The 25,693-nt window shown below is 39.7% G+C and overlaps 1 protein-coding gene across 8 annotated transcripts in view; it reads left to right on the forward strand.

Annotated features, from left to right (window-relative positions):
• DMXL1 (Dmx like 1) overlaps positions 1 to 25,693 on the forward strand; it is a 136,774-nt gene that overhangs the window by 80,806 nt on the left and 30,275 nt on the right. For 4 of the 8 annotated variants that reach the window (XM_090038425.1, XM_090038426.1, XM_090038427.1 and 1 more), the window contains exons 24-33: positions 8 to 1,092; positions 1,362 to 1,553; positions 2,115 to 2,191; positions 2,832 to 2,959; positions 5,679 to 5,927; positions 6,346 to 6,459; positions 20,593 to 20,771; positions 22,706 to 22,842; positions 23,796 to 23,881; positions 24,352 to 24,553. In XM_090038425.1, the coding sequence (XP_089894551.1) occupies positions 8 to 1,092; positions 1,362 to 1,553; positions 2,115 to 2,191; positions 2,832 to 2,959; positions 5,679 to 5,927; positions 6,346 to 6,459; positions 20,593 to 20,771; positions 22,706 to 22,842; positions 23,796 to 23,881; positions 24,352 to 24,553 (2,449 nt within the window). The remainder of the gene's footprint in view (positions 1 to 7; positions 1,093 to 1,361; positions 1,554 to 2,114; positions 2,192 to 2,831; positions 2,960 to 5,678; positions 5,928 to 6,345; positions 6,460 to 20,592; positions 20,772 to 22,705; positions 22,843 to 23,795; positions 23,882 to 24,351; positions 24,554 to 25,693) is intronic. The other 4 variants (XM_090038428.1, XM_090038430.1, XM_090038429.1 and 1 more) reach the window with 1 other exon arrangement.

Genomic DNA, 25,693 nt, shown 5'->3' on the forward strand with positions numbered 1-25,693 from the left:
TCTACAGATGGACATAACTCATCAAGTTGTAACCCTGCAGTGTTTAATTTCTATAACTATCTAAGGACGCATCCACTTCTATTGAGACGCCATTTTGGCTCTTCTGATGCATCTTCCACACGCATATGCTTAACTGTAGAAAATGGACTAGCGGATAAAATCAATCTAGGGGAAAGAAGATTGTTCTTCACCACAGCGTATGCTCATTTAAAAACTGGCTGTCCCATGTTGGCTCTGGAAGTGTTATCAAAGATGCCAAAAGTGGTCAAGAACTCAAAGTCTTTTTGTAGAACTCCTAGCTTAATAGATAGTAGTAAAGACTGCTCACCATCTTCTCCAGTAAGATTAGAAACCCAAGATAAATCTTCTCTTGTTGATGGGTCACAACCAGTTCTAAATGGTTTAGGATCACCTTCAGATGCTTCATCTGATAAGCAGTCAAGCTCAGCTCTTTCTTTTGATTGGAGCCAGCCAAGTTTATTATTTCAAGATGAACCTTTGGAACTAAAGTGGGACAGTGACAAAGATGAGGAAAGTGAAGATTCTTCTCTTATAATGAAAGAACTGAAATCCAGACCCAAGACCAGTGAAAAGCTAGATGAAACCAGTTCCAGCTACACAGAATCTTTCAGTGCACTTGATGAAACTGATATTTTAAGTCCATCTGAAGATATTATCTCAGCACATTTGAAGTTTAGAGCATGTTTGAAAATTCTCACTGTAGAGCTTCGTACACTGTCAACAGGTTATGAGGTAGATGGTGGGAAGCTGAGGTACCAGCTTTATCATTGGCTTGAAAGGGAAGTGGTAGCTCTTCAAAAAACCTGTGACTACAGTGCTGAAGTAGAGGAGATGAAATCTGGGATTACTGTGGTAGACAAAATTTCATTAAGTGAAAATACTGAAGAGTCACCTGACCAACAGAAAGCTATGATTGAGACGGAGAATTTTCTAACAAGACGGCAATGGCTTCTAAAATACCAGTCACTCCTGAGAATGTTCCTTAGTTACTGTATACTTCATGGATCTCATGGTGGAGGACTGGCATCTGTGAGGATGGAATTGATTTTACTTTTACAAGAATCTCAGCAGGTAGGTACTTTCCTCTTGTTCCAGAGGCATGCTAAATACAATTTTAATTTGAGACATGTAATGTTCCTCTTTTGTTTTGATATCATAATATGTACCTGGCTTTTGTAAAACCATAACTCAGTTTTAATTGTACGTGATTTCAGAATTTATATAAACCTAATTTGAATGATGTCAAAAAACTTATCCTTAACATTTCAGTTCAAAAAACACCAAACACTATTGATCTGCCTTTACTAAGTTGCTGAAATAATTTTTTTTTTTTTTTAAAGGAACAGTTGATACAAATTCCTTCTAGTCCTCTGCGAGAACAGAATTCTATACCACTTCTATTTGCCTGTACAGCCAGTGCCAAAACAGTGGTGGCCAATCCATTACTGCACCTCAGTAACCTGACCCATGATATACTACATGCCATAATAGACCTTGATTCACCACCTCATCCAGATGTCCAGAATAACAAAGTAAGTCTTTTTATTAAAGTACTCTAGCTTTTTCTGTATTTTCCATTTTGCTTATAACTAATAAATAGGTTCTTTGACAGCCTGGAAACTCTTTAATGAGTGTAAGTCTATATAACATTAAACCTCATTGCAACTCTTAATTCAGCTCTAACTTTTAATTAAGAGTCAGCAATTCTAATGCTATTTTTCTTTCTAATGCATTTAAATTATATGTTCTGGAAGATAATGTTGAGATGATTAGTTCTTAAACTTGCCTGTTTGTGTGCATGTTCTGCTATAAATATAATACGCTTAACTATTATCAGTACTAGAAATGAAAATTTCTAGTTAATACTGTGTATTTGGCAATAGTATTCTTGTTTTTGTATTCAGAAAGACTTAGGTCTCTAAACACGTAAGCAGCGTGTGTAAGTTTATACTCTTATGACTGTTATGAGTAGGTATCTATGCCATACTTGCATCAGTTTGGTATACTGCTGTATTTTATTGAATAGAACTCTATAGTCTATACAGATGTTAATTTTGAAGTGTAATCTTTATTATAAATACTTTGTTTTACAGATATATGTAATGCATACTTTAGCAGCATCACTCTCTGCTTGCATCTATCAGTGCCTTTGTGGTGGCCACAGCTACAGGTAAAGATCTAAGAAAAGCAGTTTTTGGAACACTGCTAAACCAATAGCTCACTATACCAGCACTATAATATATAGATCGGTGATTCCCGAAGGCTGTGCTGTGAGAGTGGTGGAAGTGTGCTGTGAAAAAGTGGGTGGGATCAGGGCCCTGGCCATGCTGACCTTATGCAATGGGATCATGGCCTGCAAACCAGATCCAGCTTGGGGACTGGCAAGTGAAATGTGCCACCAGTTTTAACCCAGGAGGTGTGCCCCAGGTATCAGAAGTTTGAGAAACGCTGATATAGACTGTGAAGTTTGGGGAACAGACACCTGAAAACTAAGTATAGAACTGTCACATTGAGGATTATGTATGAGATCAGGGGTTTCCAAACAGGTATGCATACCCCCACGCAAGACAACTCTGGGAGGTATGTGGGAGAAATTGTGTAATGATGGATTTCATTTATAATGTAATAATTATAATAATTGGCATTTACGGGTTTAAAATATAAAACATGCTGGTTGGGGTATGTGGGCAGCTGGTAAATCTGAGATACGGTATACAATAAAAAAAAAAGTTTGGGAACCTCTATATTGGGTTAATTTAAAACACAATTTCAAAGATGTTTTATGTAAAACAACGCTATTTTTTTCACAGCTCATTACAAGCAAACCAGTTCACTGGAACAGTGTACCAAACACTGTTGCTTACCCAGCGCCATTCATTAAGAGCAGCAAGCTTAGATGAAACCGTAACTCCAAATACACCACCAGCTCAGTGGCCAGGTACCTAAGGTGTCCCCCTCTACCCCCTTCCCATCTATGTACTTTGATCCCTTTTTTCTTTTTGCAGGCATCTTACCTACACTTTGAAATACTTACAAATACCATAAAGCTATTTCATGTTGCCATACTGCATGTTAGGGCCCCTCTACACAAACAGGTAAAGGTGCGATGGGATCTAATGCATGGTCCACATAATTGCTCCTCCTGCCATTCCAGACATGCATGGCAGGAGGTATGATTGTGAGATGCAGCATCAGATCCTATCATGACTTAGCTGGTACAAGGGGGAGTCCAGGATCACCATCCTGGATTCACCCTACACCAGGAAGTACTGAGCACCCGCAGCAGAGTCCCACAGCCACCAGGACTCTTGGTCCTGGCAGCACCCCTCAGTTGCCAGGACACTTGGAGCCTTGACTGCATGGTTCAATCCCTGTGGCTGGGAGCCCTGTCAGCTGATGGGGCTCCTAGATGCAGGGGGGAACCCTACTATGCATGCAAATTAAAGCTGGATAGAAATCAGCTATAAAGTTAGTGCATGTTTTCCAGCTCTGAGTTTATAGCTGGCTAGACCTTTTTATGGCATGATAGTTCCTTTGCTCATGTAGCCTGTCTAAATGAATTGTGTAATGCATGTAACATGTTGAGGGGACCTTTGTCACTGAATGTTATGTGGCTTTCTGTAACAAATTAAGTAATGTGTTGGAAATACTGATATTTGCTATCATGAAGTGAATTCTACTTCTTTTGCATGCCAAAAATCGTGCATGTATAACGTGAATAGTCTGCAGTTAAGATTGCTTGATATTGGCCAGTATAAGACCATGTTTTCAGTTGTTTTGAGTTTAGCCAGACTTTAATCATTGATACTGAAATGTACAATGTGGGATGTCTGCCTTGCACTGAATTCTTGGTAACTTCTGTTATTTTTTTTAATGGGTCAGTTATTTCCGAGTACAAGGTTTAAATGCCTTGGTTTCATATGTTACAAATATTAGCGGTGTAACTGAGAAGTTGTTGTGCCACCATGGTCTGGGGGGGAGACGAGGACAATAAAGTCCTGTCATATGCCTTTTGCCATTGTGAAAATCTGCTCAACTTGGGCTGACATACGAGTCTCTGAAAAATCAATTTAATCTATTTATTCAGATATTTTTTTGTTAGGCAGCTAAATTCTCTGAAGAGTCTGTTGGCACTCGACATGATGCAGGAAACGAATGAGTTTTTCCACTATTGAATGATTTTTCTTGCACACACAGGTCAGCATGGCCCTAGGCACAGATGCTGAGCGGTGTGACTTCCTTCATGCTCTCGTTGTTCCCTGTACAGTAGTATGGAGGGATGAAGTTGCCTGACAACAGTACTGTGTAGTGAGGACCAGATTTGACAGCAGCAGTGTGTGTTCGGGAGTCAGATGGGAGTTGATAGTAGCTTGGGTTGGTGGGCTGGTACCAACACAAGGGGTTGGATAGGAGCAGGGGGTACAGAAAGAGCATGGAAGGACAGGACATCTATAACCTTAGACCAAGGGTTATTAACTCTTGGGTCAACTGTTGGGGTTAACAACCCTTGCCGTACGCACCTCTAGAACAAGGGTTTGTAATTGCCTGTGAGCTTGATCTGGCTTGGGACATCGACTGAAGTGGCCTCAGTGGCTAGGTCGCTAATATGTTGGCAGTGAACTAGCAGCAGGAGACATGGCAGCTTAACTTCAGACTGAATTGCCTTAATTTGGCCCGTTCCTGCTAAAAGTTTGCTGATTCCTGGCCTAGAGTATTCTTCCCTGAGCTTATACCCATGATACCTCTGATAGCTAAAGAGTGGTAAGGAGATCTGAAATGAAATGCTTCATTTTCCCAAATCTAGAATAAGATTTAGTCACACACAGAATAGTTGGATACTTCTCTTGAATGGCAGAGATTTGTGCTTCAGATGTAAAAACATGAACATTGCTTGATAAACCAAGCAACAGTAAATATGCCCTCATGAGATGAATTTGTTCAAAGTTGGCACCCAAAAGTAATGGGTACTTGACTGTTTTATGCTTAATCTTCCCTTGCCTTAGTTCCATAGCTGTAAAATGGGAATAATGCCACTTTACCTCAAAGACAGGGTGAAATTGAATTAATTCATCTTGGTGCTACAGATACTATAGTGAGAGTCAATGAGGTAGTTATTCATTTTATATTCCAGCGCAGAATTTAATGATGTGCATTTCAGCAAGTTCATGGACTATACTTTCTATGTAGAGAGAGAGAGAAATACCTATTTCCTAATCCTTCAAAGAATGAAGCAGAAATCCTGTCCTACTGGGAGCCTGTGGCAGGAAAAAATAGCATGTGGCCATGTTACTATATATTATGTCATAATGGCTTAATACAAGGGACCCAAATTAAGGCTACATTATTAACCTTATTATGGCATATCCTAATTTGTGTAGTTGGAGTTGTGATTTAAGTGTTTTAATGATTTTTTTGCTCATGCCTGCATAATGGCTGGAGTTACGGCTAATAAGATGTTTAATACACAAAGCTGCAAAAAATGTCTAAAATACCAAACTTAAACCTCATTCCTTTTTAGAGTTTTTTTAGGCAATTTTCGCTATCTTTTTAATGTCAGTATTTTCTTGTGTAAATGAGTGGATGTTGTTTTTTTTTCTGGTAACGTTATGTATGTATCGTCTAATAAGGAAAATATTTCCTCCTCTTTTTAATTTTAGGAATTACAGCTTTAATACGGCTTTTGAATTCTGCTGGGGAGGAAGCCCAGCCAGCACTCACAGTTTTACTCTGTGAAATTCTAACATCGGTCTATCTTAGTCTGTTCATACATGGCCTAGCAACACATTCCAGTAATGAGCTGTACAGGATTATGGCCCATCCACTCAATGACAAAATGTGGTCTGCTATCTTTGGAGGTGGAGCACATATTGCTAGCAGAGGACAGATGCAACTGAGAACAAAAACTGGTTAGTTCACATTTCCTTTGTTTCAAAATCTTTAAAATTTTAAAATTTGACTTGCTTTTGTAAACATTCTCATTGCATAAAATACCTTGTGTTGGGTAGAATTTAAATATATAACTTTCTCTTACTCTATTCTCCAGTATTGTATCCTAAACATAACAAAGTAAATAGTTTTAAAATTAACTGATAATCCTACCATGGAATAAGAATATGGAAGGGAAGTGAACTGTGGTAAATACACTCTGTGATATTGTTAATACTGTACTGTAGAAAGATTTTTAAGTTAATTTTAGGTACCAGATTTTCAGTAATGTCAGAGTATGGTAAATAAAACATTAAAAGCAATTTCATTTATAGTATCCTGATAACAGCCATGTATTCCTTTACTGTAAGTACAGTGTATGTTTTTTCTTTTTGGCAGGTAGGCACTTCCCTATGCCTAGCCCACACCAGGTAGTAGTGTTCTCCATGGAATGCGTGGGATTTTCCAAATCCCTTGCTGCCTTCAGTACTCATAGTCCTACCAAACCTTCAGGCAAGATATTAGATTTAGTATGAGGCCTCTAAATGCAGCTTGCATATGTGTGACCTTGCATATACAGAAATAAAACCCGCAAAGAAAAACTTCTGTTTGCAAACCATGATCTTGAAATTTAGAAATTCATGAACATATTTGTGAGTTGTAAGAGCATGTAGATAAACTTGTTTTGTTTGTCTTTAAAAAAAAGCATAGCATTTTCATTTATGTATATGAATTCATATATTTCATTTGAAATGTTTAATTTAAAATGAATTTAAATTAAATTCATTTTTCATTTCATTTGAAATGTTTTACACGCACAAATGTAAAATTGCTCAGATTGTGGTTTGGAATGATCAGAAGTATTTCAAATATTTGTTTATGAAGGCTGCTTGTTTTGCATCATAAATATATATGTTATTATACATGTGGATTTCTAAGTGTTTATATGAGCCATGAAGCAGTATTTTCTCTTTTTAGTACTCAAAATAATTTTCAGTAATTATAGGGAACCCTTTTAGGATGATATGTACAATAACTGTTTGAAGTTACAGGGATTCCAAGTTGTACTGCAATTCGAAGTCATTTTTTTCAATATGTTTTTAGTGCAAATGTTTTGTGTTATGATCTGCTTAGAACATTTATATTCTATAGATGGTAAAGAGCTTTAGATCTCCTTTAATCTTGTTACAGTAAGTGGATATGTATTACATGAAAACTGATTGTGTATATAAGACCTTATGTCGATATTTAACCTAAGCAACTTTTAATTAATTTAGAAGTCTAATTAACAAATTGAAATATATGTATGCATGGCAAATTTGCACTTCTATTGGGGAAGCTGGCTCAGAGTTCTTGGCATGAAGCTTGACACGTAACTCTAACTGTGATAGTGGCTTCCTCTGTGGCAGGGCTGTCCAAGTTTGAAGTGGCCAGAAGCCAAACGCAGTGTTGGCCACATATTTGCAGGTCGCACCAGGGTGAGCTGTGGGCTCCCTGGGCTGCACACTGTGCAAGTGCCTCTGCCTGCCACCCCAAGCACTCCACATACACTATGGGTGCCCACCCCCCACTGCATTTCATGCCCACGTGGCCTCGGGCTCACTCTGCTCCTTGCACCACACTGTTGCAGCTGGAGTGATGTGGCGAGTAGCAGCCAGCTCGCTGCCATTTGGTTAGCACTGCTCTGTGCCATATAACCTTTTTTTTTTTTTTTTCCAGTTTCCCCCTTCAGAAAAGTTGGTATAATTGGTGAAATATGGATATTATTTTTTTATAGTTGCTATATTGTCAGAAGGCCAGTTTTCTGTGAATTTAAGTATTTCAAGAATTTGTTACTGTTACTAATGTGACAGTGTATTACAGATACTTTTATTCATGTTTTTTTGTCTTGTTGTAAGTTAGGAATGAGAAACTGGATTTATTTCCTCCTATTTTTGTTTCTTTTATGTAGAGAAGTTCTTAAGGGTGGCAATTTCAACATTTTTTTTCTACTGCTTGATTTTTACCTTGGAAATTCAGGCCTAATATATAACTTGCAGATTTCTTGTTGGAGACTTCAGAATTAAATACTGTGGAAGTCAGAAATGGAAAATTAAGTGCTTAAGGAAGGAGAGATCTCATAATGTGCCTTATTTTCATTTCTAATACTAATGGACATTTTTAAAGAAATGTTACTTGAGCTGTTACTTCAACTTGGGTAAGAATTGGCATATCCTGAAATCCCTGAGAAGTGCAGCAGTACAGATGCTCCAGAAAATCCAGCAACGCTTGCAAAAAACCTCTTGGGCATTTTGAATAAATAAAACTAGTAAATGGGCCTCATTCCCTTTTTAAATGACCTGTATACTATTGGAATACTGCACACTTAAATAAGTATAGGAGGGGAAAAGAGAGTGATAGAATACAGAGTCCTGATGAAACGTGAGCTAAATTTCAGTGGCCGTATTTCTGTTGATATTGGCCATCTCTACCCATTCTCATAACATCCATTGTCAGACACTGATTGGACAACTTTGTTCTATGAGCAATTACTTTGTTCACCTTTTCTGCTGGGCTTTTAGACCATTGTGAAATGTGATCATTGTTGCCAGTAGGCTTAACTAGAATCTCCATTTTCTCATCAGATTTATCAAGTTTTCACTCAATAGGCATATAAAACCAAATGTTTACATGTAAAATATGCTCATGTAAATGTTTCATAGTTAGTAGGGTCAGAAGGGACCTGAGCAGATCATCAAGTCTGACCCCCTGCAGGAAAAAGTACTGGGGGTCAAACGACCCCAGCAAGGTGTACATCTAGCTTCCTCTTAAAGACCCCCAGGGTAGGAGCCAGCACGACTTCTCTTGGAAGTTGGTTCCAGATCCTAGCCGCCCTGACAGTGAAGTAGCACCTCCACATACCTAGCCTGAATCTACCCTCTGCCAGCTTGTGACAGTTATTCCTAGTCACTCCTGGTAGTGCTTGGGGGCACAGGGACTCCCCCAATGCCTGGTGGTCCCCTCTGACTAGTTTGTAACAGGCCACTAGATCCCCCCTCAGCCTTCTCTTGTGGAGGCTAAACAGGTTCAGGTCCCGTAGCCTGTCCTCTTAGGGCCTGCCCTGCTGCCCCCTGATCATGCGAGTGGCCCTCCTCTGGACCCTCTCCATGTTGTCCATATCACTCTTGAAGTGCGGCACCCAGAACTGGACACAGTACCCCATCTGTGGCCTGACCAGTGCCACATAGAGGGGGAGGATCACCTCCTTGGATCTGCTTGAGATGCATCTGTGGATGCATGACAAGGTGCAGTTGGCCTTCCTGACTGTATCCCCACACTGCCGGCCCATGTTCATCTTGGCATCAATGAAGACTCCAAGATCTTTTTCTGCCTCTGTATTGACGAGAAGGGCGTTCCGCAGCCTGTAGGTATGGTGCTGGTTCTTCCTCCCCAGGTGCAGCACCTTGCACTTGTCAGTGTTGAAACCCATCCTGTTCTCATCCGCCCACCCCTGTAACCTGTCTAGGTCTGATTGCAGCCTATTCCTCCCATCTAGCGTGCCCCCATCCCCACATCTTAGTGTCATCAGCAAATTTGAACAAGATGCTTTTTACCCCCTCATCCAAGTCACTGATGAAGATATTGAACAGTGCGGGCCCAAGGACTGAGCCCTGCGGAACCCTGCTGCCCACATCCCTCCAGGTCGAAAATGTTGTAACGATGTAGTTGGTCATGAAAATATTTAATGGTGATATAATGCGTGGCTGAATTTTTTAAAAATTAATTTGGTCTTCCAACCCATGTTAGTGTTTTCCTTCCCACATAGTAAGTAAAAAAAAAACCAAACAAAACATTTTTCCTATACTCGTGCTATAGTAGTAGAAAGAGTCATTTAATATAATTTGTTCCTCTTTGTATTTACATTACTTTTCATCAGACCTCCAGAATAGGTCTGGTTTCTTTTTCATCCAGATTTCACAAAGACATCCATCCTCCTAGAAGATGTGTGTTCTGTGAAATAATGGAAATGCAGTTTTTCTCTTAATCAGGGAAGACTTCCTGTTTGATATTCATTCAGATGTTTGTCTGATTTTCGGCAGTTCAGTCTGAATGGGGATACTGTCTAAAATTACAGCTTTAGCATCTTCTATGATAATTGTGGCATTATTTGTAGCTGTAGCCAAATTTAGCGGTTCTGGTTGGTGACTTCTTTTTTTTTTTTTATAAACTTGGTTTCATTCCTTTAGGAAATGATTGTCTTTAAAAATATTCTGTGAACTGGGTTGCTTGAAAGTTTAAATTTAGCCATTACAAAGTTTACAGATCTTTTATAGATTTGCTTCATTCTGTCTCTCTTCCCCCTTCCAAGGGAATGGTTTTTGATATGTGAACTCATTCAAGAGGCAAATTTGCCCTGGGCAACTCCTCTCCTTCACTTCCCTCTCTTACCCCTTCCCCTACTCCCTAGGCTCTTCTCCAGGTTCAGGAACAGAGCAGAGAGCTGGGCAGAGTTCAAGGTGTTTTGGGAATTGTAGTTCTGTAGTGTGGAAATAGTTTGCTGCTTCCAGGTGGAATCTTTTTGCCCCTTTTGCCCACTTTTTTTATGCTGCCAAAGCCTATGTCCAGAGGACAAAAAAAAAAGTCTGAATCCAGTGGCAAAAAACGGGGGCCAGTTTTCTTCGTCCATCAGCAGCCAACTCCACCGACGCTCTACAAAACTAATTTCCAGAATCCTTTGGGCTGGGTTCCTGCTGCTTGACGCTGAGAAGCAAACAAGCAAGATAAGGCATCAAGCAGATGGCAGTAAGGTAGGCCACAGTGAGTAGCCTTAGACTGAGGCCCTTTTTCCCCAGCCCCTCAACCCCTTCCCTGTTTTGGCGCCCCTCTCCTTAAGTAGTATCCAGGGCACATGCCAGCTTGCCTCCCCAACATTATGCTATGGGGCCTTTCCCTTATAGATGAAACATTCTAGTAAAATGTCATAACTTATGGAGAGCTGCATTACATAGGCTTTTCAGTTGTGTGTTGTTATTTTACAGACACATTGCCATTTTTTTTTAAATGACAAAATAATTGTGGGCACAAATCTGTGTAGCTGGGCATTTTACAGCCTGGTAGGTACAGGTGCAGCTGTCAGATTTAAAAGTTTTATACTCATTAAAAATCAATAAACAAAAGAAATTAGCTTTAGGAATATAAACTCCTTTGTTACTAAATTTGCGTGGAAATTCTTGCTCTGTTTAAAACATTTATTTCCAAAGCTTCTAGTTTCTCTTTAAAATATGGTTTGAAAACTTAACTCTTTTAACTTGATTCTCTGTAACTCAGATATATAGAATAAGTAGTTTCTCCCAAATCCACAGTGTCCTGTTGAACAATTTTGAAACCTGCTTTTGTTCTGAACAGTTAGAAATCCATATTAACCCTTCATTTCATTACAGCAACAAATTAGAAGCAAAAATTTTCTCAGTCAAAGTTATTGTGGGAGCATTTCCATCACCTTTGTTCAAGGAGTCATTTTGGATTTCAAATTATAGGCAAAAATATTAAATAAATTGATTATTGCAATTTATATCCACAAAATAAAGAATGATAATTTTTCTGTTTTCAGAAGGTATGATACAAATGAACAGAATATTACAAATTCTTTTGAAATACTGAAAAGCTCAAAATATGCTGTTCTTCTGATTTTATTTTAGTGAACATTATAAAGAACTTCTAAAGTACAGATCTGTGATTCCAGATACTTGTCCAACTTTTTTTAGATTAAATAAGAACTACTTGGCAACTCAGGGTTCACTTCTGCTTTCAGTTCTCAAAATTTACTTGTCAGGCCTGGAAAATAAGCTTCAAAACCATTCTGACATTAAAAGAAAATATTTTTTATTGTTACTGAATTACAAAATTGTTCTAAAAATATTCAGGATACAGTTGAAAGATTTGAGTCAGTAAAAATAAAGGTAGCTCGCTGTTGTGGAAAGAAATAGATAACTTGTAATAACCCATTGTTTTGATTTGAGTGACTCTAGATAATCAGAACAATCCCCAGTTGTGCCGTGTGTGTGCGTGTGTGTAGAATTCACAAACACCAATAAAACTTCAATCCAACAAAAGTTTTCTCAAAAAAAAAAAAAGTAATAATTGATCCTTGCCAATGACTTGGAGGGTAAACAACACCTTGTCTGGTTCTGAGCATTCTTCAGTTAGGTCCACCTCTTATGTGTCTGGGACAGTCTCAGTATCAGTCTTCCCCTACACTGGAAAGAAAGACCCATTTGGAGCTGACACATTTGGTGTAGATTATTCAGCATTGCTGGCATCTCTGACAGTTTACTTAGTGTCAGCTCATGCTCTGCAGTCAGTTATGGTTGTGGGGTTTGTCAGTTGAGCAACACAAAGCTGTTAATGGCATGATGTTCGTGGTCAGTTCCTACATTTATGGAACAGGGAGATTTAACTATGTTCATTGAATCATCTTGGTCAGTTTCCGAGCCCCCATTCTAAACATAACCAAGGCTTTTTTATCATAGTGATTAAGCCTTTTTCAGTGGATGTGTCCCCTATACATACAAGGTTGGCCCTTCCTCCAAAAGAAATTTTACTTTTATTCCTCTTCTGACGATAATGGTGAAGATTCTCAAGATTATTTCCAAGGTCTCCCTTTTATGATCTTTACTTTCTAATCTGAGATTAGGCACAAGAATTTGCATAAGCAGGAGGATACTAGCACTGGTGTCTGAGGGTCTCTCTTTTTTCAGGCATAGTGACCATTTGTAATTTGTTTTATATTAAAGGTGAAATTTAGCCAATTTAGTAAATTGAGTCAAAATCATAAATGCTGTCAGTTGAAACCAGTGTTGTTCGTTTTTCTAAAACAAGTCTCAACTTGCTTGGGGTAGGAACCAAGGAAAAGAAAAGAAAATCTTTAGTGTACATTAGTGGTAAAAGTTGAATTGTACTGTAGTACATACAATTTCAGTACCCTAACAAATTCTACTTAAGTTCCTGGAAGTAGAGGGTTTGTAAAAACTATCATGGTAACTGAAACTTTCAGACCACAGCACTGGAAATGTAGTTGTTGCTATGGGACAGGGAGGTCCGAGTGAGGGAGATCCCGTGTCCTCCGTTAATGGTGACCTTGTGAAGGAACACCTTGAGAAGCTGGATACCTTCAAGTCAGCTGGCCCTGGCAGTCTACACCCCAGGGTACTCAAGGAGCTGGCGAGCATCATAGCCCAGCCCCTGGCATGGATCTTTGAAAACTCCTGGCACTCTGGTGTAGTGCCCGAAGACTAGAAGAAGGCCAATATATGGTGCCCATCTTCAAGAAAGGGAGAAAAGTGGATCCGGCCCATCAGCCTGACTTCTATCCCAGGGAAGATCTTAGAAAAGTTTATGAAAGAGGCCACCCGTAATGGACTGGCCAACGCCAACATGCTAAGGAATAGCTAGCACAGGTTTGTTGCGGGTAGGTCTTGCTTGACCAATCTCATTTCCTTCTACAACCAGGTGACCTATCACCTGGACAAGGGAGAAGAGATTGATGTCGTATATCTTGACTTCAGAAAAGCCTTTGATCTGGTGTCCTATGATCACCTCTTGGCAAAACGGTCCAACTGTGGCCTTGGGTCCACCACACTCCGCTGGCTGGGAAATTGGCTCCGTGGTCGGACCCAGAGGGTAGTAATTGATGGAAGTCAATCATCATGGTGTCCTGTGACCAGTGGGGTCCCCCAAGGCTCTGTCCTTGGACCCATATTGTTCAATATCTTCATTAATGTGGACATTGGAGTTGGAAGCGGACTGGTCAAATTCGCCGATGACACCGAACTTTGGGGCAAAGCAACCACACAAGACGACAGGTGGGTGATCCAGGCTGACCTGGACAGGTTCAACAAATGGGTGGATGAGAACCTGATGGTGTTTAACACTGAAAAATGCAAGGTTCTCCACCTTGGGAAGAAAAACCTGCAGCATCCTTATAGGCTTGGCAGTGCTACACTGACTAGTACTATGGAAGAAAGGAACTTGGGGGTCATCATTGACCACAAGATGAACATGAGCCTGCAATGCGATGCTGCAGCTAGTAAAGCGACCAAAACACTGGCTTGCATCCATAGATGCTTCTCAAGCAGATCCTGGGACGTCATTCTCCTGTTGTATTTGGCCTTGGTGAGGCTGCAGCTGGAGTACTGTGTCCAGTTTTGGGCTCCACAATTCAAAAGGGATGTGGAGAAGCTTGAGAGAGTCCAGAGAAGAGCCACATGCGTGATCAGAGGTCAGGAAAACAGACCTTATGACGACAGGCTGAGAGCCATGGGGCTCTTTAGCCTGGAAAAGCGCAGGCTCAGGGGTGATATGATGGCTACCTACAAGTTTATCAGGGGTGACCACCAGGATCTGGGGGAATGTTTGTTCACCAGCGTGCCCCAAGGGATGACGAGGTGGAACAGTCATAAACTATTACAAGACTGTAGGAGGTTCTAGTGGCCTGTTACAAAGTAGTCAGAGGGGACAAGCAGGCATTGAGGGAGTCCATGTTCCCCCGAGCACTACCAGGAGTGACCAGGAATAATGGTCACAAGCTGGCAGAGGGTAGATTTAGGGTAGATAACAGGAGGCGCTACTTCACTGTCAGGGCGGCTAGGATCTGGAACCAACTTCCAAGGGAAGTGGTGCTGGCTCCTACCCTGGGGGTCTTTAAGAGGAGGCTAGATGAACACCTTGCTGGGGTCATTTGACCCCAATACTCTTTCCTGCCATGGCAGGGGGTTGGACTTGATGATCTACTTGGTCCCTTCTGACCCTAGAAACTATGAAACTGTTTGAGGCTGGACATAAAGAAGAATTTCTTTACTGTCTGAGCCCCCAAGGTCTGGAATAGCCTGCCGTGGGAGGTGGTTCAAGCACCTACATTGAACACCTTCAGGAGTAAATTGGATGCTTATCTTGCTGGGATCCTATGACCCCAGCTGACTTCCTGTTCTTTGGGCGGGGGGCTGGACTTGATGATCTTCCGAGGTCCCTTCCAGCCCTAATGTCTATGAAATCTATGAAAATGTATTAAGTTGCTGAATTGGAATCCTCATACCAGTTCATGTTACTCCTTCTTTCTTTCTTCTTTTTTTGGTGCAATTAAATAATGTTTCTAGGTTATCTCTTAAAGATGGGTATCTGGATTCACAGACTGGCCTTTGAGGGCTTCATATTTTGAATTTTTCTTTTAAAATGACAGAATTGTTTACCTTGAAATGGTAGGATTGTTGTTTTGTTTTGTTTTTTTACTGGGGTTACGTTGGCTCTAAACATTATTTTTCTGAGTCGAACATTAAAATATTAAAAATATTTAAATATTAAAGCACTGAGACTACACACAGAATTTCACTGAACGTGGATACATCTTTTGGTTGTATTATAAAGTCGGTAAATTTGATTTTTAATAATAAACACAGCTGATCTAAAATCCTAAATGACAGTGTCTAATTGGAAGACTTTCATTGTGAAATGTATTACAAATTTTAAAAATACGTCTGTGCTCTCACTGAAACCCAAGAATTATGAAATCATTTTTAGAATGTACAAGTAAGGTGTGCATTTTGTGTCTCTCAAGTAACCAAAACTCCTAAATAATTCCAGTTTTGGATGCTTTAAAGTGTCAGGTGAGCTACCAAGAGCTAACCTGTAGAGTGCTAGAAAAAGATTAAGAAAAATAATTCCTTATATTTAGAATTAGTGCAGCAGTTGCTTTTTGCAATGTGCTTTAAAAGAATCTGCAGATGTATATTTGCTTAGTTCTGTATCATGCAGTGCTTGTTATTTTCTGCCTCTTTTAAGTATTTGAGCAAATTTTGTTTTGAAACAGAAGCTAAAATTCCATATGACACAATGCATGTGCATGCTCTGCTAGTTAATAAGCTTTAAGCAATAACATGTAAACAATATTATTACTGCTGCATAAATACTTAACATCTTTTAATACAGGTAAGTGAACTCTAAATAGCATCCTAAGGGGTCGGGGTGGGCGGATCTTCATCATGTTACATTAAAAATGTGCTGACAACTTGGGTACAGTTAAAAAATTATTTAAGTTTTGACATTATGTATAGGTTTCCACTTTTAATAGGTGATAAGTTATTTGAATATGTATCATAGCAGAAACACTTTCTTCCTTTGTTTTTATATGAGCATAAATGTGTTCTGAAAGGTACATCTGGCCTGGAACTTACACATCTTGGTTTTAGCCTGAAGATGACTTTTTTTGAAAATTAGAGTGGATTTTCTGTTAGCATTCTGAATTTTGTAAGGGATAATTGTATTATGCGTTCAACAAATGAAATAATTCTAGCCCGCAGTTTAGAGAATTGTAGTAAGAGATCAAAGAACTTAATTTTTAAAACTTGCTGTATACAGTGCTACTTTGAGAAGTTAGTATCCTTGACTGGCTTGGGAAACATCTGGTTTCAATTCAGTGGTTGTTACCACCTGAAAAACTGCACTCAGTGGGCATGTCTTCACATGTCCGTATGGTGCCTTTGTTACTGCACCATCATTTAGTATTTCCTCTTGGAAGTACTAAATGACGGTACAGTGACAGCCTGTACAGCACCATGCGTGCAGCGCATGACTATTTTTAGCTGCTACATTGCCGTAGCAACAGGCTATAACAAGGCAGCACATTGCTATGGCAACATAGCTGCAGCATTACAATTCTTGCCTGTGGATACTGCGTAGCTGTAGCATGTTGCTATGGCAACATTGCGTCATGTGTAGATGCACCCACAGTGCCCTAGAGGGTAGGGACAGAAGTTGCACATAAAGCAATTTAAATGATCAGAAACTGGTTTAAACCTGTAACAGAGCGGAAGTTCAGTACACATAAAACACTTTCCAAATGACCAAAACCGGTTTAAAATAAATCTGGTTGGATGTAGTACCAGACTTAACTGATTTAAGTCAAATCGGTTTATGGAACTTCTGTCTTGGATCCCTTCCTGGTTCAAGTAAACTTACAGTCCCCCGGCATCCCAGGATGCTTTGCAGCCCTGGGCTATGCTGCCTGCTTCAGTGGAGCAGGGGTAGTCTTGCCCCTCTGCTTGTTAGCCGGCTTTCGGCCTGCGTTCATCAGCCCATAGAGACTATGGGCAGGGGAACAGATCCCCAGACCACACTAGCCAGGGTCTACACAGCTCATGGGGTGGAGGGAAAACCCCTGTGATGGGGGCTTTTCAAATCCTGGCAACACTCTCCCTTCCACCTTCCCACTTGTCAACTGCTGATTGCTTCAACAAGCTGCCCTAGAGAGAGGGAGAAGGAGTCCTCCAACTCGGGCGCCTGCCCATGCAGCCCAGCACAGGGACACTGGTGAGCTCTTGCCTTAGGGGACTTCCCTCCACCCCAATACGGTAACAGCAGTAAAGGTTCCCTCCACCCCTGCCACGGTAGCAGCATTTCTGTTCAAGCAGTGCTGAGGGAGTTAACTGATTTCATGACTCATTATAATCTACCAGTCTCCTTTTAGCTGCTCTTCACCCCACAGTCATTAGCAACCCTCTCTTTTTTAATGGTCTTGAGGTTGTATTAATTAAGCTATCTATCGTTTAGCAATTTTGCTGTCTGTTAGCTATTCCTGGTCTTGTTTCTCTTTTTTCAAAGCTCTGCAGACTTCTTTAGCTTACTTCAAAATCTTAGATCTGCCCATAGAGTCCAGTTTTCAGCAGCATGTACAGTTCTTCCTGAGCAGGAAAGGGAGGATGAATAAATTGAACATTAGGGTGTGTCCCTGCTCTGCAAAGTCATAACTTTGGGAATATTCTTTTTATTTTTGATTCTGCCTTCCCAAAAACAAGTTTGCTTTATTCAGAGGTGTGTGATATGTGAGAAAATTATGGTATCCCCAGGGACTGCTGTTGCATCTGCTTTCTGAAGACTAATTCCTACTCTGGGTATAAGGGAGATCCTGCCTTGAGAAGGGGATTAGGTTAGATGACCTTCTCTGGTTCCTTCTAGCCCTACTATTCTGTAATTCTGTGACAAGAACTAAATTAGGAAGTGCTTATTCTGCACTTCTACCCTCCATTCTTGCTTCTGATTCAAGCCTCAGTATTGTTCATAATTCAGAAAGCAATAATTTTAGAAGGTTATCTGCTACCTACTGCATCAACAGGCCTGACTTGCCCTTTCTGCCTACAAAGAAAGAGGTGGCAAGCTAGGGGGAGGCCAGATTACCTGTTTATTTCTACAAAATGTACTTGCTAGTCAAGGGGTTTTCCTTATCAGTCGGGCTCAACTTCTGCTGCTTAGTGTGTTGCTTGACTTCAGTGACCTCATTTGACATCCTGTGCATCTTGATCTGCTTTCTTAGCCTCCTCCTGAAAGGAACCCTGCTTCTGCTATCAACACGTTGCTTTAAGCAAGGGGAAATTGCCAAATAGTCCATACTTTTCCTTCACCTTGCTTGCCATGAATTGGTCCTTTATGACCAACAGGCTAGTCTGACTATAACTATTTCAAATTTGTTACGTGGGTTTTTTTAGTTTTTTATAAAATGGCATAGACTCTTTCTCCCTTTCTTCCTGGTTTTTAACTGCAGATATGTCCAGTTTATGTGGCTTTTCTGGATGGTCTCATGGATGTTTTGAGGTTTTGCACATTAATTAGAGAAGAAAGATGTTGAATCTTTATTAAAGACATGGGTCTGGCCTACCTTGAAGAGTCTAGTTTCAAAATGTATGTATTGAGTTAAATTCAGTCCCTCAAACCCAATAATTCAGTCCTCTTCTTTGCATGCAACTTAAGATTTTTACATCAGCTCAGGTTCCCAAATGAATTCTCCATAACCATGGACTCTGTGGTCTCATGGCTAACATCTGAGGTATGCGGATTTTTCTTCATGTGCACAAAAATCTGCATTCAAATGCCATTCACTTGATGACTTGCAAATGATTTGTATTGTTACTGTGGTGATATACTCTCCTCTTAATTCAGAACTAAGTCATTGTTTCTCAGAATTCCACGCTGTCTTAGGCCTTTTGCCAAGTAAACTTAAAGTTCCACAAAATCTCCTATAGGGTTCCTTTGACTTCAACTAAAACATGGATAAATAGTCTTTCAGAAAAGATAGACTATTATAATTCTTCAGAATCTCAAAGGGAGGCCCCTCATTTCTCAAAAAATATGAGCACTTTAGCTAATCCTATAAGCATCTGCAACCTGTAACAAAATGTTTTGAAAACCCCTGTGTGTTGCCATAGCACAGATTAATAGTTTTCTAACCCTATTTCAGTAGCTCATCTTTATTCAGCAAACATTGAAGCACATGCTCTTAAGTAAGCTGAGTACTGTAGTGGTTGACTGATCTGAAGCTTTTTATGTGCTGTTTGGAGAGAAGCATGTGTTTAATGCAGCCTAGGTTTTAACTTTTGACTTGGTATCGACTGTAGATATTCTAGAGAGGAGGGACTACAGTTCTAACCAGAATTGTCAGGGCTCTGTCGTCAGGAGACAGGAAAACACTGTAGCAAAGTAACAGGCCTGGCTAATCAAAGAAAAATACCTTAAGATTTTAAAAGAAATGCTGAAGCTTGGTTTGTTCTGTAAATGGCATGCAGTTCTGTCTGTCGTGTCTCTCACACACTCTCCCTTCTCTCTCTCTCTCGCCTCTTTTTGCACACGCATCTCTTTTTTTCTCTTCTCTCTCTCTCTCTCCCTTCTCTTGTCTCTCATTTAAAAAAAACAAGCCTAGATCAAAGGGAAATGATTCAACCATTTCACAGTTAAACTATTAACAATAAAGATAGTTAATGCTATGTCCGTGGGGTCCCTGAGTTAGTACATTTGTCTATAAATGTGTAGGCACAGCACATCTGGAAGTCAGCTTAGGGACCTTTAGTAACAGGCATGAGATAATCAACTGGTACCTATTTAGGTTAAGATTTATTAATGAGATTGATGGATGATAATAGCTTTGGAGGGTGTTAGTCATGCTACAAAGGACATAACAAATGCTACCACTATGTTTAATGCAGTGCTAAGGTTAAATGATTGAGTCAGAAAAATTTCAAGATGTGGACATTCAAGGTGACTGATGCAAGTTTGATATGTGATCACAAAATAGTTTGCATTCATTTTGACATAGATTCAGAAGTTATATTCAGGCTACACAGCACTTGAGCCACAAATGGTTCTATCCTTCCTATAGCCATGAGTGGTAATGCATGTTGCACTCATCTCTGGAAATCAAGGTTCAAGTACCATTGATTTTTTTCCCCTTTGAACTGGAGTGTGGTTGCCACAGATCATTTGGAGAAATACTTATTGTATTGGTTCTTGATTCATGGCCGTGGAGGCTGTCAGGACTGAGGATCCCTGAGCTAGACGATCATTGTTTAAAAGGCACACCATCTCCACAAAAATCACAATTTCCTTCTTGACAGGCTGGATACTTAAGTTTGTAGATTAGTGGCTCCCTATTGTTTAACCAGTGTCCTGTTTTATGAAGTAATCTGCATTAGCTTTGGATATTGTTTGAGAATTAGTACAGTAAAATAAAAAGAGATGCCAGCTTTTTTGCATCTTAAGGAAGTGGTGAAATCAAATCCAGAAAACATGTATCTGTGAGGCTTCTATCATGAATATTCACCTAGTTTTTAACGATTTTGTATTTTTTAGTTTCTTCCCCTATAGATGATGGTGAAAAACAACAGAAACGTTTTAGACTTTCCTCAAAATTGTCTCCAAAAGAGAGTCCCCAGTCTCCATCATCACCAACAGTGGAACAGGGATCTCCACCTTACAGGGAAAAATTTATTCCTCCTGAACTTAGTATCTGGGACTATTTCATAGCAAAGGTAATTTTTACTATTGTAAAATATAAACTGTGCTCTTTCTAGGACAAGTAATAATTAAAGCAGAAACTAGGTTATACAGTATAACCTCAGAAATCTGGCGTGCTTGGGATTGAGCACCTGCCGGAAATTTGAAGGTTCTGGATTTTTTTAAGCCAGAGTGGCAGCCAGTCATGGCTTGTGGGGGGGTGGGAGTGGTGGCCGGGCCTGAACCAGCGGTGGCACATGGTGTTGGATGGTGGCAGCAGCTGCTGTGTACAAGCTTCCTCTTCCACTGCTCTGGGACCAGCTGCCACTACTCCCCAATGTAGTATATTTTTTTAGGTGTTGGATTTTTGAGAATTCCAGATCTTTGATGTCCAGATTTATAAGGTTATACTGTGTTTCCATTTCTACTTTTAAAAGAGGGGATAAAAAATCATCTATCTTTTGTACTCAGATACCCAAAATATTCTTAAAATAATGCTCACTACATTTTTGCAAGGCTGAAAAGGGCAATCATGGAATTGATTCAATCTCAAATACCACTTTACTGGTTATGAATGATGATGTTCTGAAACATTGCTCATTTAGATTGCAGATGCACATATTTGTGCATTGGAGGATAAAACGACAGTGTGTTAAAAATGTACCTTCTGTTTGAAATGAATAATTAAGCCAAAAACTTGTGTACTTACTAGAAATCAAACTAAATTTTATAAAGTACAGTTCCTCAATGTAATTTAAAAAAAGTATAGGAAGTTCTTGACTCCAAATCCTGAATGGACTCATGCCAGTCTCTCATCTCTCTTTTCCCTTTAAAGAGAGAGAATCTGTTGTTAACTCATTATACCTCTGAAGTAATTCTGCTGTTTACACAATTACTCTTAAGATCAGATCCTTCATTTTCAAAACAGGGAAAAACATCCTTCCCAGACCCTCTTGGTTTTCAGCTTTGACTACTGTATTGTGTGGGTCACTTCATACACAATGGTTTTCCCTCTCAAGCCGTTTAAAATAGCAGAAATCAGCCCCTTATCCTATCAGCCTGTGTGTCATCCACTCTCCGAATATCGCAACTGATATCTATTCTTCAATACATGAGCTATGTCTACATAGCAAACTTGCCATACCTGGGAGCAATGCCCTTGAACACTTCCTACTGCACAGCATGGGCTGCCCCCTCAACTAATGCAGCCTGGCTGTGTTCATACCTCTTAATTGGTTGGCTAATAAGCATGGTATTTACCTAATTGATACTATCACTATGTACTTGCTTTCATGTCTTGTTACATTGCCCTTCTATCCTCCTGTGATGTCTGTGCTCTTTTATGCAGTCTTCCTCAACGGTTTCCCTAATATCATTTATGAAAGGAATATCCATAATGGAATAGGAGTAAAGCAGGGGCGGGTGGTTATTTCAGCTGGTGGGCCACTTAACAATTCTTGGTGAGCTGTCGAGGGCCACAAAGGTAGCCTCGCCCCTTGCCTGGTTGCCATCTTGAACCTGGAAATTCCAACCCCTCCCCTTACCACCAGAAGTTTTCCTTTTAGCTAGGGGATATGCCATCTTGGAGGAAGAAAAAAGACAAATTATATTCTAAAAATCAAACATACATTAATTTGATTTTAAAAAAATATTGTTTTCCTGATTTATATGTGTTTGTGTAGTGTACATAGAGATGATTGTGTAATAGCTTAAAATGAAGTCTTTTGTATATTGGTGGGGGGGTATGGGTGAATGGTGGGTACAGGTTTTGTGGCAGCTGTACTGATTCCAAAATGATTATTTTAATAAAGAATATATTTCAAACTATTATAATGACTGATTTGATATGTTATGACAGGGTTGTGTTTAATTTTATGATGTCACTATATTTGTGTTTTTAAACGAGCAAAATGCTTTTTGACAGAAACAGTTTTTCTGATTACTTTCTTTCATACATATATAATTTTAGCCTTTTCTTCCATCCTCACAAAGTCGAGTAGAGTATGATTCAGAGGAGAGCCAAGGAAGTGATGATGAGGAGGGAGAGGAAAATGTTTTTGCATCAGATTCACAACTTCAGGAGCATTCTAATTCAAATTCATACAGGTATAAAAGACTTATTTTTTTTTTCTGATGCTGTTGACAGCAAGTATATTTCTAGGTACTTTATGGATGAGAAAATATGGCAGTTACTCAAGAAATGCAAGTGTTTCTTAGGAATGTTTATAGAATGCCTACTTTTCAATAAACAAGCACAATACTTTGATGGTTTCATTATTATTTATTATTATTAATAATAATAATAAAAATGCCTTGGCAGTCAAGGTATCCTTAACGTTACAATATAATTAAAGCAGGAGTATCAGAGGTACGGCCCTCAGACTGGAACTGTTGGACCTTGGGATCTGGCCTGTGGTTGTTAAACCACCTCACTGCTTACTGCAGGTAGTACATGCTAGCCCTGGCACATGGAGCTGGTCTGGTGGGTGCTGCACCTGACACCCATGCCAGACCTACCCACGACCATCCCTGTGTGCTGGAGCCAGCGCACAGGACCAGTCTGGATGTTGGCACTATAGAGCCAACATCCCCCAGCTATCGAGCTCATGCCCCAGGCTGCCTCTGTGTGCTTTGTGCAGTGCAAGCCCCGGTCTAGTGCTGGCATGTCTTATATGCAGGACATAGGAATGGATTCAGTGCTCTTTCTGTATGTGGCATCAGGAGCTGATCCAGGCCACATGCACCCTGCCAAATCAGCCCTACACTCTGGCTCTGGGGCCAGCACCTCATGTGCACCTTTTGCTGGCTTCCTGCACAAGCCCTGCACTGGTGTTGGCACACACTATATCAGCTGTCTGTCAGACCAGCACTGTGTCCTGGCTCTGGTGTATGGGTCCAGGCTAGCCTGCAGAGTGGCACCATGCCTCGCATCTGGCCAGTGGGGCCATTTTTTTGGTTAAATCTAGAAATAGTCCTATCTTTGACTACAGAGAAGCGTCAAGCTTTTTTTAAAGAAAGATTATAATATGAGATCATAATGACTTATTATATTTCTATAGTTGGTCACTGATGAGATTGACTATGATTCAGATGGTGCTTCATAATTTGAAGACTTTCTATCCTTTGGCTGGACATGATCTTTCAGGTAATCTAGCAGCATAGTTAACTTTTTTCAATTGCTTTGGCTTACTTGATCTTGACACTTTTATTTTGATTCTAGAGACTACAAACATTAGCCTGATTATTTGGGGATATTTTTGCATGTTCTGTTGAGTTTGTTGTCTACCTTGTAATCACTTATAGCTGTCAGTAACATGTCTTACTTGCTGTTTAGTATTTCTTACTGATTAATTAATCCTGTACTTATTTTGTTGTTCACAATACATAATTTCTATTATTGTTTTACTTCTCCTCTGTTCTAAATATCTTGGCTCCTTTTCCATTTCTCAGTCTGCTATAAAGCAATACAGGATAATTAATCTCTTTACATCCCAATTTCTACTTCCATCTTTTTAAGTGAATTTAGAAAGTGCTTCATTGCAATATAGATTTTTAGTGGAGGAATTCACACTAAGATGCCAATATAATTTACATTTCTTTGCTTTGTCCTTTTAGAACTTCCAGTTAGCTCCCCACTGTGTCATGCAGTCCTAAAGACATTTCAGCGCTGGGAGCAAGTTCTTCTCCGACGGCTTGAGTTATATGGTGGCCCCCCTCAAAATTTTATTTCAGTTCATGCACCTGAGGAAGCATTATCTGCAGGTCCTGCACTCCTTCGCCACAAGGTTTTGCTTGAACCTACAAACACTCCTTTCAGGTGTGCATGTGATTTATATACTTTTTTTTATAATCATTCTAATGTACATCATAGTCATTCATTACCTTTCCTTCATAAGGCAAATGATGGGCCTTTTTAGATGCTTTCAGAAATATATGTTTGTATGTATGGTTACTATAACGTTAAGTGAAGATGCCCAATTAGAACCGTATCTAGCCCATTTGGATGTGCAAATGCTTGATTTTCTTTTATAACTGAATGCTCAAATGATATGCATAGTTAAACAGGTATATGCATGCTTCTGAGTCTGACTGTGATGTGAAGATATCAGCTGCAGAGAAAGCAGTCAGATTTGGTGGTCCTCAAACTCTAATGTCAAAAACTCATCTCACTGTTACTGCCTTTGTGGAAGCTGTTTCATCAGTACTACAGTAGGGAGCTTTAGTCACTTTGGTGTATGACTCTATGGGTGATGGACAGGAACTTCATCCCCCTTGTGAACAGGTTCATATCAAACAGATCAGAACAAATCTAGGATAGTATCTAAAATATATAACCCCTCCCTCCACCTGTACCCTTTTGAATAGGTTATAAATCAAGAGAAAAAGTAACTTTCCAGCTATTATCTGTGTTGATCATGGATTCGATATTGCATCATAAAGCTAAAAATGTAGTGTCAGCAAAGTGTTTGTTTTATAGGGCAATATAGACTCTCTACCTCTCTTTTTTATATCAAGTTTGTCATTAAAACAGGAAATCATGAGAAGTTGCTTTTTTGGGTCGCTATGCTAGAGTTGACTGAAACATTCTCCTTTGAAATGCAGCTCCATTTAGAGAGATTTCTAGAAGTCTAAAAATTGCTCTCTCCAAATTTGGCTGTGGATTCATTCTGTCAAATAAATCCAGAATCGATCCAGCACTCCAGAGGTTTCCTTTAGCTATTTAAAACCATCAGCACAATCTAAGGAATTTGTTTTGCACAGTATTAAATTTGGGTATTTAGTATGTTGGTCTCGTGAAAACAATAAGAATTCTGTAAAACCATTTTGTAAATTGCATAGGAATAATTAGTAGTCACTGTTTCTGTGTGGGAATGGGAGTTCTTCCAGATTCCTTCATTGTTTTGAACTTAGCTTAGAGTTTTCAAGAATTGTGGGATATGTACAGAATAATCAGTTT

Source organism: Crocodylus siamensis, chromosome 3 (genome assembly GCF_052110815.1).
Source record: "Crocodylus siamensis isolate JL-2025a chromosome 3, ASM5211081v1, whole genome shotgun sequence".
Classification (NCBI taxonomy): Eukaryota; Metazoa; Chordata; order Crocodylia; family Crocodylidae; genus Crocodylus; species Crocodylus siamensis.